Consider the following 12879-nt stretch of genomic DNA (forward strand, 5'->3'; position numbering starts at 1 on the left):
TAATTAATGTTACAATACTTTCCTGTAATTATAATTCCATTGTCTTAAGGGTATTTTTTTACATATTGTTTGGAGTTGAATAATTTTTCTAATTTCTCTATAAAATTAAATAGTTTTTATTTCAAATTATTTAATTTATTCTCCAATAAATTATGACAAAAAATAAAAGATTTAATAGAAAACTTTGCTTTCTTTTAGTTAATTCTTACCAAATATATAAATAATACAAATTTTTAAAGTGAAATCAATAGTAAATAATGTAATAATTTACTATTGATTTAAACAAAATTATCTCTTAAATATCAAACCGTATTTATTGCTTACCGTTTATAATATAATTAAATTTTCAATAATCTATTTTATAAGCTTACCTCTAATGTATTAATTAATCGTCTCAAACTTCTAATTGATGGAGATATGAAACTTATCAAACTGTAATTGGTGCAACAAAACAATTGTCATTCCAATACAGTTGGAAGTTTAAGATAATTAATTAATATTATTGAAAAGTTATATATTTAAAAGCAAAAATTACTTTTTCTTTAAATTTATATGTTACAATACAATAAATTATCATTAATTCAGTTATTAGCTTGTACTCACATCTTTCATTAAATTAATATATACAGTACATTAATTTAAAAATTTTAAGAACCTCTTATGTTATTCAAATGAAACAAATTGCATTACGCATCATGCAAATGATGATTACTGCATATTCGTGATATACGTCTTGACAAAATGATGTATTTGACCTTGCTAACCACATCTTTTTCTATCATTTTTCCTTTTTCATTCTGGAATTTTCCCAAAATGTTAATTATATTTGTCCTAGAGGTTAATAACGTTTTACAATGCTTAATGTCATTAAATTTAAAACTGTTTTATGTTTAATATCTCAGATTTAATAAGTAAGATGTGTTTTCTACTCTTTATTTGCAAACAATTGCATGTAAAGAGGAGAAAATTGAATACAGACGGCTTTCTCAAAGCAAATACTACATAGAAAATTAATACTTTCAGACGATATAATTACAGTGGCCAAAATATGGCTTGCAAGCTGCATTTTGGCCACAGTTTTATGCCATTGCAGACAAGAAAATGAATGTTTTGATGTTCATATAAAGGAAAATTGTGAAACAAATACATGTTAATAAAGACAATATTTTAATTTTGAATTATATGATATTAACATTATTTAAAATATATTTGTAGTTTTGATATTTATTTATTTTCACAATGAAATTTCATTGCGAGTGATCACAATAAAACTTTTTTTTTTTTTAGTTTAAAATTTTAATTTGAATAAAAGTAGATTAACTAATTAGATAATAATTTTTTGAATGATGAACAGTTCTTAAACTTTATTCATCTACTGATTTTGTTTCTCTTATAGTTGTTTCGAGCCTGTTTAACGCCATAGCCGAAGGAATCATTTTTCCGACTGATTCTTCCAATAACTCTTCATCTAATTGCATTTCTTTTGTTTCATCCACAGAATTTGGAAAGTCATCTGTCTTGATTGATGTTTGTTTCGAAACATAATGTGGTTCTTCATCTTCCTGAATCTGTGTTTCACTCGACTCTTTAATTGATGATTGTCTTGAAGATGTGGATGATGCACGATGAGTTCTTTCATCTGTGATTTGCACGGAATTAGATTTTGATGGTCCATTTTGAATTGATGTTTTTCGTGAAGAAGAGGAAGATGGTTGTGCTGAAGATATTTTTATTCCTGTTTCTTGAGCTGTTGATGTCTTCCTGGATGAAACAGGAGATGCTTGTGCAGAGGGCATTCTAGTTTCTGTTTCCTGAGTTGTTGTGGATGCCTTTCTTGAAGATGATGATGCTGTTTTAGAAGTAACTTCTTGAAGTTTTGTTGATGTTCTTTCAGTAAAGAATGGTGATGTGTGTACAGAAGCAATTGTACTTTCTTCTTTCTGAACTGTAGTTTCTCTTCCAGAAGAACGGGGAATTATTGTTACATGAGGTATATCAAATTCATTTTCTTGAAATTCTCCACTTAGTTTATGAATTTTTGAAGACATCCCTGACACACTTTCACTCGTCTGCATTGAATTTCTAGCAGATTCATCCTGAAATGGTGCCGAGTCGGTTGCTTCTTTGGTAGTTATCTGTTCACTCGTTTCCTCTGACAAAATTCTTCTTTCTTCTGGAGCCAGCTTAAAGGAGACCCACGATTTTCTTTGACTAGATATGGTGAAAGGATCCTCTTCTGCCTGCATCAAAATTGAAGGAATTGTCATTTCAAGTGTTGCTTTGGATAGTTGTACATCTACTTCATCCGTGCCCTGTGCTTCTAAAAAAGACGAAGGCATTTCTCTATGAGTTGAAATGGTATTGCCAGTCGTTGATTTCTGTAAATCAGCTCTCTGTGCTTGAACAGGTAACATATTTTCAGTAGGCATTCCCGTAGGTGTTAAGGTTACTTCTGTTGCTGAAACAGTATACACGTCTTCATCTTCAGCAAGTGTATAAATGAAAGAATTCTGAACTCTCGGCAACAGAAGGTTACAGTAAATATACGTGGCAAAATTATTTGATGCTGGAAGAAAACACATCATCAAGAAAATTACCTGTGAATTAAATTCAAATTATTTTAAATGATTTATATCAACTTTTTATCATTTTATACAGTTATAAATTTCATCTCACTTTATATATCCAATAGCATGGAACCAGATTTTTACCGGTAATAAAACAGCATTCGGAAAACCGTACAATTCCAAAAATAGTCCAATATATTAACATTTTTCTCACTCTGCTTCGATTTCTTTGCTCAATGGCTCTTATCCTAAAAAATTGTGATGTTAAAACTTTAGTATTTTTACTTTCCACACAGAGGGATTCACCATAAACTGAGTGGATAAAATCAAACATTTGCAGTATGTCTCAGATTTGTGCTTCATCAATGGGCAGGACATAGTTTTCCTCAATTGTGTCACCAAAATATGCACCATTTTCCCATAGTCATCCCAGGAGGCATTTCTCTTTGTCAAATCACTCGTGTGTTGCCTTATTATATCAATCAATATGAGCTACCCTTTGGACACCAGGAGAACCTTCTTACCATCATGGGCTCAGTCAGGTCTGCAACTAGGTTGAGGGGGATGAGGACGAACATATTTGGCAGAACCCCTGAAGAATTTCTGGGGTTTTCAATTGCCTGGATTCACTCCCAGAGTGGTAGGCTGATACTATAATTGCTTCATTCATCCTGATATTGATGTTAAAAAATTATTGTTTACATTGTAAATTATAAGAATGGAATCAAAGAAAATGCTAAAATATTAATAGACAAATATATATTGGTACAATGTGCATCATTACAAACAATGGCCGATGCGATAGAGGCATCGGTCTGCACTCTGGGAACCCAGCATCAAACCGGGGGTAAAAATCCCATTAATTTTTCCCAGGCAGTTTCAGATATGTCGGCCTATTTCTCATCCAAAGTGCTGATCATGGTCTTGGCTGGCCCAAGCCCATGATCATTGTAATTGAAAAAGTCCCCTTAGCATTCACAAGCAGAAAGACTTAAAGGAAAAAAACAAAAGCCGAGTGACCACAGTTAAAAAGGCTCACTTAGTGTCCACAAGGAGGAAAGGCACAACGAACCTTCTATATGGCACTCAGGCTTATTGTAACCGTAAGTTATAATATATACGAGAGTCCCTTACCCTCCACCAAATAATAGTACATGTAAAAAATGTGAGGCCCTAAGCTGCAGCCTGTACAGCTTATTTTGCAAATTCGCCTTGGCCATAGGGAAGGTGAATTAGATGCAAATTACTTATGGACCACGGATATGATGAATATTATGCACTTATGATGCGTGAAGATTTTCGAGTTTTCTTCGTGTGTGTAATTTTAGCACCTAAATTGGGGCCATAAAATCTTCCCGGAGGCATAGCCTCTTATCGGATCGCCCATGTTTTGTTTCCCCGATCCCATCAATCAATCCCGAATCCACGATAGTTCGGAAGGCCCTCTTAATGCCTAGTATGGAAAATGATTAGGCTTTCGTTTAGGAACCATTAAAATCAGTGTAGCCAGACCCTAACGGCCATTCTACCGGGCCTCATTTTACAGAAAGTTTCAAAAATTTTATCTTATTTAAAACCTGTGAAAATTATGAAAATGTGGAGACATTTAGTGTGATAATTTATTATTAATTATATTCTCCACTGTGAGACTCGAACCCACGACCAACTGCCAGTGTTCGCTAGTATTATCCACTCGACTGGTGGGGGGGCCATCCTGGATTAGGCGATATTTACAACGAATGAGGCTCGGAGGACTCGAAAGTCCAAACGTCTTGCACAAGGCCCGCTATAGACGAAATTGGGGTGCATTTAGAGGTATTTAGAAAGTCTCGAGCGATGATCAAGCACGATGACTTTCTAATCCCCTTGAAAATACACGTGGCATAGGCGTGAAACCGGCCGTGGATGCATCAACGATACAAATTAACCTATTGATCCCTTTCTATCGGGTTTTGCGCATACCTACAGGGTCTAAAGCATTTTTAAACACGTGAGAAACTTGTTTTTTTGAAGGACTACTTACGATTCGCAAACCGGATATATGATTGTTGCTAAGTGACAGATGAATTCGGCACTTTCGCCCGAGGACAGGTAAACACCCACGAGAAACACGAGGACTGTAAAGAGATCGGACAATTTCCTTTATAACTCGCATAAATCCTGAGTTAATTACAATTTAAATTCATGAGAATCTTAATTAATTAAACACATTAATCGATTAAGTTTAAATTCTTAAGACATTAAGTGAATTGATTGATTAAAATCATGCAAATCTTCGGTTGATTGATTAGAATTCAATTTCTACTAATTTTAATGTTAATCTTAATGATAATTTTAATGTTAATTAAATAAACAAAATTAATTGATTAAAATCAAATTAGTACAAATCTTGAGCTAAATAATAATTTAAAAAAATTTAATTAAGATTTTGAATGAATTTTAATGTTAATTAAGTAAAAAATATTTAATTGATTGCAATTAAATTTGCACAGATCTTGAGTTAATTAAGTAGAAATTTAAAAGATTTATTCGAAATTAATTCTAATCAACAAGAAAATTAGTTAATTAAAGCAAAAAAACCAACCAGAAAAGAAATATTCTCTTCTGCAATTCAATTTATTTTCTATTCTTTCGAGGAATTGAGTGTACTTATTTTCTTCGTGCAATTTATTGCATATTGCACGACATAAATCATTTAACACCCGTGCCATTTTCTTTCTTAAATGCTCTTAAATTTACGTTCGAATCTTCCAAAGATTTAATTTTGTGTTCTGGAATTTTTAAAATTCAAGAAAAATTCGATTCTATTTAAAATTTCGTTAGTTCTTTTGCAGGCAAAAATAACGACGAATTAAACAGTTAATTACGATTAAAATTAAATCAGAAATTTAATTAAAATAAAAGGGAAAATTAGTAAATTTCTCTTTAAATTTAATGAAGAGGAAACTTTCTTCTTCATTATTTTGGGCCAACCTCATACGTTACTATAATTCCCAGTGGGTGAAACCACTTAACAATGGGTTCGCACCTCCATCGCCCAAAGGCTGGTCACGTGGATGGTTTTTTTTGATGGGATAAGGCAACGCAACAACCGAAGGGATGCCTCCTAAGAGGGCTTTCGATGGAAAACTTGCCCCTATTTAGATGGTTAGACACGAAGAAAACCCGTAAAAACCCACGTGGCCTGCCCGTTGGTGAGGTGAGAACCCGCGACTACCGGTGTTGGAATGTGAAACTGGTTACTAATTTGTTATCAGAGGTGAAGAAAACCCGAAAAAACCCCACGTAGACTGCGTATTGAGGTGCGAACCCGCGACTAACTACCATTGTTAAGTAGTTTTTATCCACTCAGCCACTGCAGGACTTCCTGTAATTTCGAATTTCCTTTGTATTTCTCCTTCATCCGATTAGGAACACTCGCAGAGACTGTCCTTAACTACAGTCAAACCTCGTTACAACGTCCTCCAAAATAGTGCCACACCGTAAAACCAGCGTAGTGCCAGCGATGGCGCTAAATCGAAGATCGACTGCATTTTCTTATCGATCCACGAAACAGATTTAAAGGTCAGAGGTCAAATAAATATCGTGAAATATGGCAAGTCGGACAAACAGGGTGTCTATCGCAGGTTAATTCAACAAAACTACACGTTGATCTTTCCTGGAAGAGGAGGGATGACTACAAAAAGGTTTAGTCGCATTCATTCAAACGTATAAAGTACAAACAGACACACAAACGTTCCTCTCAGATACACTTTAAAATGAATTTAAACTCAAATTACACCCTTAATTTCCTATATTAGGAGAGGGAGGGTGCTTAAAAAAACACGCGCAGGAATTTAAAAAAAAAAAAAACACTTCAGGTTCTTATCATAATTAGGGCAATCACCCCCGGGTAATGAAGATAAATTAAAGATTTTATTTAAAATTTTAAATCATGTTTTTTTATGCGATATAAACGGGAATTATTTAGACAGATGCAATATAAATTTATATGTATATACAGTATTTATATAACCTACCATCTATTAAATAAAATTGGGACATTGGTAGAGTTTTAATGGTAACGGATAGACAGCCAGTTGTCTTTTTTTTTTCTTTTTCTTTCTAGTAAGTGCGTGTTTATAAGACATTTACATACTTCCGTATACTCGAATCGAGTAAAATTAGAATGAATTTATATAATTAGACATAAGATGCAAGTAATAAGACTAAAGGGGGGGGTTGAATTAGCCATTAGGTACGCTATAAGCGGGTGTAGATGATAAGCTTTAAATCCTCTAACAAAGGACGTTAAACGGGGGCATACAAATCCAGTTTTTGCAGTTAGAAATCCCTACGCGCTCTAAATTTACGTATAAAAATATAAGTTAAAATAATAATAATAAAAAGTACGTCCTGTAAGTCTGTTCGTAAGCGTAGAAATAATCTTACGATTTATGTAAATCTTAATACAAACTTTGATTATATTTCAGGTACTGTGACGTATGAGGGGAGTGATTTAAATATATCCTGTGATGTAAATGACATACTTCACTTTTTCTTTACGTCATTCTTTCCTTAAACCTGATTGGGACAGCTCGTCTTAGACAGTTTAATACCTGTTTTGCGTCACTAATACAGTGGATTGGGATGGAGAAAGTAAGTTAGGTCATTTTTATGTCATTTTTATAATTTAAAATTTGATAGTTTTTTTCCTCGGTAGGAATACCGCCCGCTATCCTTAGATTGGAGGTCAAAGGTCAGGTTTCTGTTTAAATTATTTAACCTTAATTCGTGATATTAAATCTACGAGAGAATAGGGATGATTAGCTTAATTATTGTTTTATACATACCAAATTTGGTGGTAAGAGTGGGGGGTATGCTGTATACGTTATTGTCCGTTCGGTACAGTGTACCTTTCTTAACCGAACCGGTTCTTTGTTAGGCAGGTCGTCGTAAATCGAACTCTAATTTCACTCAGGTTGAGTGAGAAATTTATGTTCTGTTCCTAAATGACTAAATACAGGGCTGGGCTTAAGCTGTAATAAATAACAGGTCCTACCCCTCTACCAAATAAAAAATGTAAAGATGTGAGGCCCTAAGCTGCAGCTTGTTTAGTTCACTGTAAATCCAACCCTGCTTAAATATGACATCTGATATTTCTAGGGGGCCTGAACGCTAGGTATTTTATTCATAAACATGCAGGGCCTTCTTAACAGCATTACAGACCCCTTATAAAGTAATGCACTGGGCCCTGTCTACACAACCGTCAGGTGATCGGAAAATTAGTATTAAACTCTGATCTGTACATAAATTAGCGTGGGACCCCCCAGGTAAATGCCAAATGTTAAGATGCCACTGTATACATGTAGACCTATACTCATCTATTCGTCCACAACGCTAGTGGGTAAAGGGGTGAATGTAGGTTTGCACGTTCTAATTAGGGCCTCTCCTGATATCGGCTCTAGTTAAGCTACTGTCTGGTACAATTATTAGGTCGTAAAGCGCGACATACTGTAATTTATTACGTGACGTATACTTTAACAATACATTTTAAGTACACGAAACGTACTAAAATTGAAATTACTATTCCAGATTGAAAGTAAAATATAAATTATCAATCCCTATTCCAGGTTTTATTCAGGTTGAAAACAACGTATATTGTTTTTATTCTAGTTTTTTTTTCAGTTGTGTCACGATAAAAATCCCCTGGAGCTTTAAGAATATCAAATGAATTGTTAATGCATTTAGGTTATTTGTTGCACTTATAAGAATACTTAAAAAAAACTTTATAATTAATCCCCTCCAATCAATATATTACACGTGTAAGTAGTGTTATATAAGCCCTAAGATGAGCCAAATGTCAACTGCCCAGTGCTCGTGAAACCCACAAAACTTTATATTGTTTACACGTGTGTAATTGTTTTGTCACGTTCAAATCTTCCTGTACTTGAAGAAAATTTAAATAAGTACTCAGGATACACGATAGAATTTTAAGTACAGGAACCCAGGATACAGGATTACAAGAATTAAATAATAACTGCAAGTCAGTAGCGTAACAGGGAGGAGGCCAGAGGATCGGGTCTCCCAATATTTATTTGTTTACAGGGCCCAAGTCTCTTGGACCCCCTCCTGGTCACCTTAATAATGGTTTTGTCATTGGGAATAACAGAAATTCTTAATTACAACACGTGCCGCTGCAGTCTTCATTCTATTTTTGTGATGGTAACTAAAGATGAGGGTCGTAATCTTATGTCTATCTTAATGTATCTTCTTGTTTTCCTTATTACGAAGAACCTGTAACGTCTGTATGATAATTTGAAAGTAACCTTCAAAGTAACATGAATGGATTGTATTTATTATTACTATTTCATGTCACAGGAGAATGGCATAAACAAGTTAAGAATGCGAATCTTCTAATACAAGGAAATATATAAATTCTTAGTATCAATGTCATAAGTACTTTGCAAAATCTTTGTAAACGTTCTTATATAAATATTAACAAAAGGAAAGTCGATCCTCCAATAACGGTCACCTCTAAACGGCGGCCATTTTTTATTTTTCAGGGACGTTGAACGCAACTGCAACTACAAAATAACCTTTGAACAGAGGAAATTTTTATGTTCCCTTCACTTGACATTCTTTTATGACGTCATTCTTTCGGAATTACGTTTCATGAAATCTTACTTTTTGGATGGAACGGGTGTTTCAATGCAATGGGGTTCAATGGGGATTTGATTGCACTTCGGAATAACGTTTTTTAGACAATTAATTTGTATATTAATACAATATAATACATTAAATAACTATTACGAAACGTTCTGTACGTAAAAAAACCGGTGATAGTTACGTGTGACACTTGTTCTAATGGAGAGAAATCCGGGTCAACAAGTGAACCCGGATATTAACACTACTACTAAGGTATAGACCTTAATGATATTGGTTTAGTAAGCTGAACAATTGCTCTATTTATTTTTCTTTCTTTTATTTTTCAGATGGATGTTGCAACTAAGAACAAGTGCCAACTTCCTCATCACATATTCGTACGGAATTTTTATATTTTGGGTGGTTACATCACAAGAAATCCATACTGGTTCGTTGCTTTACCATTCTTCATCACTCTTGTCTTATCCACTGGATTACAGAAGATCAAGGAAATTGTGGATATGGAGTATTTCGTTACCATGGATGATAGCGATACGTTTCGCTATAGGAAGATACTTGACACGCTTTTTCCCATGAATCTATCATCCGAGTTCGATCTTGGAAGATACACTCGACTTGGAAGCTTTGGTGCAGTGATGTTAGTATCAAAGGATGATTCTGTATTGAAGAAGAGTACATTTCATGAAATCTTACTTCTGGATGAAACTGTTAAAAACATTACCATTGTCAGTGAATCCGGTGAGAAGAGGTATAAAGATTTATGCGTTAAGCATGGGAATTCGTGCTACATGCATGACTTCTTTACCTTCGAAGACAGAGATAACAGCACAGATAATATAAATATACCATACCCCATAGATTTTAGCAATAAATATACCTTCAAATTTTATGGTATTTCATTCGGTGGTGTTGAAATCGACAATCGAGGATTAATTAAAACTGCCAAAGCTTTGAGATTGTTCTATTATTTAGATGACAGCAGGTATAAAAATGATATCACGCTATGGGAAAATGAATTCCTCAGGACTATGAAGTCGCTACGTCTTCCTCATTTTGATGTCTATTACATTGTGTCTACTTCTGTCGCGTACGAAATGCATTTAATTCCGCTTACCGCAATACCATACTTTGTCGTTGCGGCACATTTTGTGGTCTTGTTTACAGCTGTAACGTGTATGGTACCAAATTCTGTTCAAGGAAAACCATGGGTTGGAATTATGACATCGATTTCCTCACTCTTATCCTCCCTTTCTGGATTTGGTCTGGCATTTTATCTTGGTATCCCTTACATATTTTACAATGCCATTATACCATTTCTTATACTAGGTAAGTACGCGTTAATTTTTACTATATTCTACCAAATTTATTTGTAATTATGCATTTTTTGTGCTTGTAGGGGTGAGTATGGACGACACTTTTGTTCTGTTATCCGCATGGCGACATACAGAGAAGAAAAATAGCATAGAACAAAGAATGTCAGAAGCTTATTCCACAGCTTCACTTGCCATTACCATAACTTCTCTTACCAATGTCATTACCTTCACTATCGGTTACTTAATGTCACCATATGATTCTGTTAGGGTTTTCTGTATTGTCACTACTTTCTGCTTGGTGTTCGATTACGTGTATCAGATAACATTCGTAGGGGGTTGCATGGTTTTGTGCGGAATCGCCGAAGAAAAAGATCGCCATTGTTTTACTTTCATGCCTGTAAAATATGTAGAAAATACAGGTAAAATCTTACCGCACTTTTATTAATTAATTAACAATAAAAAAAGTACTAAATTAAAATATTTTTATTTGCAGAAATTAGAGGAATCTTCCAGAAATTACTGTATTATTCTGGGCATATTCAACTGACTACAACTTCAAAGACATCATTTCTACTGGAAATTTGGAAGAAATTGGGCGAATTATTAACGAAAAAGGTATCTAAGCTCGTAGTTCTTGTGTTGTTTATCGTTTATTTCGTCTTCGGTTTGCAGAACGCCACTCAAATTACCAACGAGTTAGAAATGGGAAATATGGCCTTGTATAATACGCATACCGATAAGTACTTCACCCAATATCATAAGTATTTTGTGCAGTATCTTGTTAGAGTGCAAGTGTTCATTGACAGGCCCATCAATTATGCTGATCCTTACGTTAATCGAACATTGCACGACATGTTTCAGAAATTCGAATCGTCCTCACTTTTCTGCAATTCTTCTTTAACAGAATCATGGTTAAGAAGCTTTCACGAGTTTTTAAATAATGAAAAGTATCGTGGCTTATTACCTGACTACAATATCACCGACAAGAAGGACTTTATACGTGTGTTACGTCTGTTCTTACATCATCCCCTTGCTAGGAGATTTCAGAAGGATATCGTCTTCAACGAGAATCGAACAGAAATTATAGCCAGTAGATTTCTGTTTCACACTAACTACACGAAGAGCGATTCCATGTTTAATAACATGTGGTGGGATTTCTTGGATAATGTCAAAAATGAATCAATTCCCGTGAAAGTCTTTCACAGATTCGGATACTTTTCTGATGGTTTCAGGAAGGTTATACCCGCTACATTGCAGACTATAGGCATTTCAGCAGGCATTGTTGCATTCGTGTGTTTCTTCTTCTTCTTCTCTTTCTCTTGCACTTTATGCGTTGCAATATGTATAGTATCTGTAGCAATTGGTGTGCTAGGATACATGAGACTATGGGGAGTGAGCTTGAATATCGTTTCCATGACGGTTATCATAACTATTTCAGGATTTTCTGTAGATTATGCATCTCACGTGTCCTGTGCTTATCTGTTTGCCTCTAAATCATCGAAGCAACGCTTAGTATCTGCCATTATGGATGTTGGCCTACCGATCTTTCAAGCTGGTTCTACCACTATTTTATGTATTATTCCATTTATTATCCCCCCTTGTTACACGTATAACGTGATTATGAAAGTGGTTATTTTGGTATCCATTTTTGCCATGACTCACGCTGTGATATTTTTGCCAGTGTTCCTTTCTCTCGTGGACGATGCATGTTCACATTTTAAAAATCTATTCAAAAGAAGGCAGAAGGTTAACATTTCCAATAAATCAGATAATGGCCACGTAAACTGTGCATTCGATGCTAAAGATGTAAACATTTTCTCTTACAAAAACGATACAATGAAACTTTGATCATGAAATCTTCAATATCATTACAGTCGACCCCCCCTATAAGATATAGATACGTTCCAATTTATTAGGAATCCGATTTCTTACAAGTCGTTCCAATCACAGCCCGACACGTGTCAAGTTTACGGACTACGGCTGATTGAAAGGTTTTCTTCCATAAAATTAATCGATTCTACACTAATCCGACTCAACATTTCCAAAATACGTATATTTTTTCATAGTTTTATAGGAATCATAATTATAGGGACCGTAATTATAGGGGGGTCGACTGTACTTCTTTTATGTATATATACATGTAAAAATTAGGTTTTAAATGCTTCCATTTCATTTTTTATTTAATATAGGTTTTAATTTGTCGTTATTAATTAACCACAGAATTCATTAATTCATAAATTGTCTCGAAATAAAATAAAAATTTTTTAAAGTATGGTTTATGTCCCTTAATTTCTTCGAGATTACGGCGGCAGGTGGCGGTTTTATGTCCCTTAATTTCTTCGAGATTACGGCGG

The 12879-nt window shown here is 34.4% G+C and overlaps 2 protein-coding genes across 3 annotated transcripts; one reads left to right on the forward strand and one right to left on the reverse strand.

Moving 5' to 3' along the window:
* Positions 1 to 301: 301 nt before the first annotated feature.
* LOC111628069 (location of vulva defective 1-like) lies at positions 302 to 5369 on the reverse strand. Of its 2 annotated transcripts, XM_023371786.1 has the most exons (4): positions 5152 to 5369; positions 4591 to 4684; positions 2677 to 2815; positions 556 to 2597 (listed from the first exon to the last, which is right to left on the reverse strand). In XM_023371786.1, the coding sequence occupies exons 1-4, from the start codon at positions 5276 to 5278 to the stop codon at positions 1365 to 1367; spliced, it is 1593 nt and encodes a 530-aa protein (XP_023227554.1). In that variant the 5' UTR covers positions 5279 to 5369; the 3' UTR covers positions 556 to 1364. The 2 variants fall into 2 exon arrangements, with proteins under 2 accessions (XP_023227555.1, XP_023227554.1); XM_023371787.1 differs by lacking the exon at positions 4591 to 4684 and having other exon boundaries at positions 302 to 2597; positions 5152 to 5290.
* Positions 5370 to 7131: 1762 nt separating this feature from the next.
* Positions 7132 to 12490, forward strand: LOC111628070 (patched domain-containing protein 3-like). The gene is made up of 4 exons (XM_023371789.1): positions 7132 to 7205; positions 9542 to 10538; positions 10609 to 10944; positions 11019 to 12490. The coding sequence occupies exons 1-4, from the start codon at positions 7197 to 7199 to the stop codon at positions 12371 to 12373; spliced, it is 2697 nt and encodes an 898-aa protein (XP_023227557.1). The 5' UTR covers positions 7132 to 7196; the 3' UTR covers positions 12374 to 12490.
* The last annotated feature ends 389 nt before the right edge of the window (positions 12491 to 12879 follow it).

The sequence above is a fragment of the Centruroides sculpturatus genome, unplaced genomic scaffold (assembly GCF_000671375.1).
Source record: "Centruroides sculpturatus isolate CEXI.00-Female unplaced genomic scaffold, Cexi_2.0 scaffold563, whole genome shotgun sequence".
NCBI classification, from domain to species: domain Eukaryota; kingdom Metazoa; phylum Arthropoda; class Arachnida; order Scorpiones; family Buthidae; genus Centruroides; species Centruroides sculpturatus.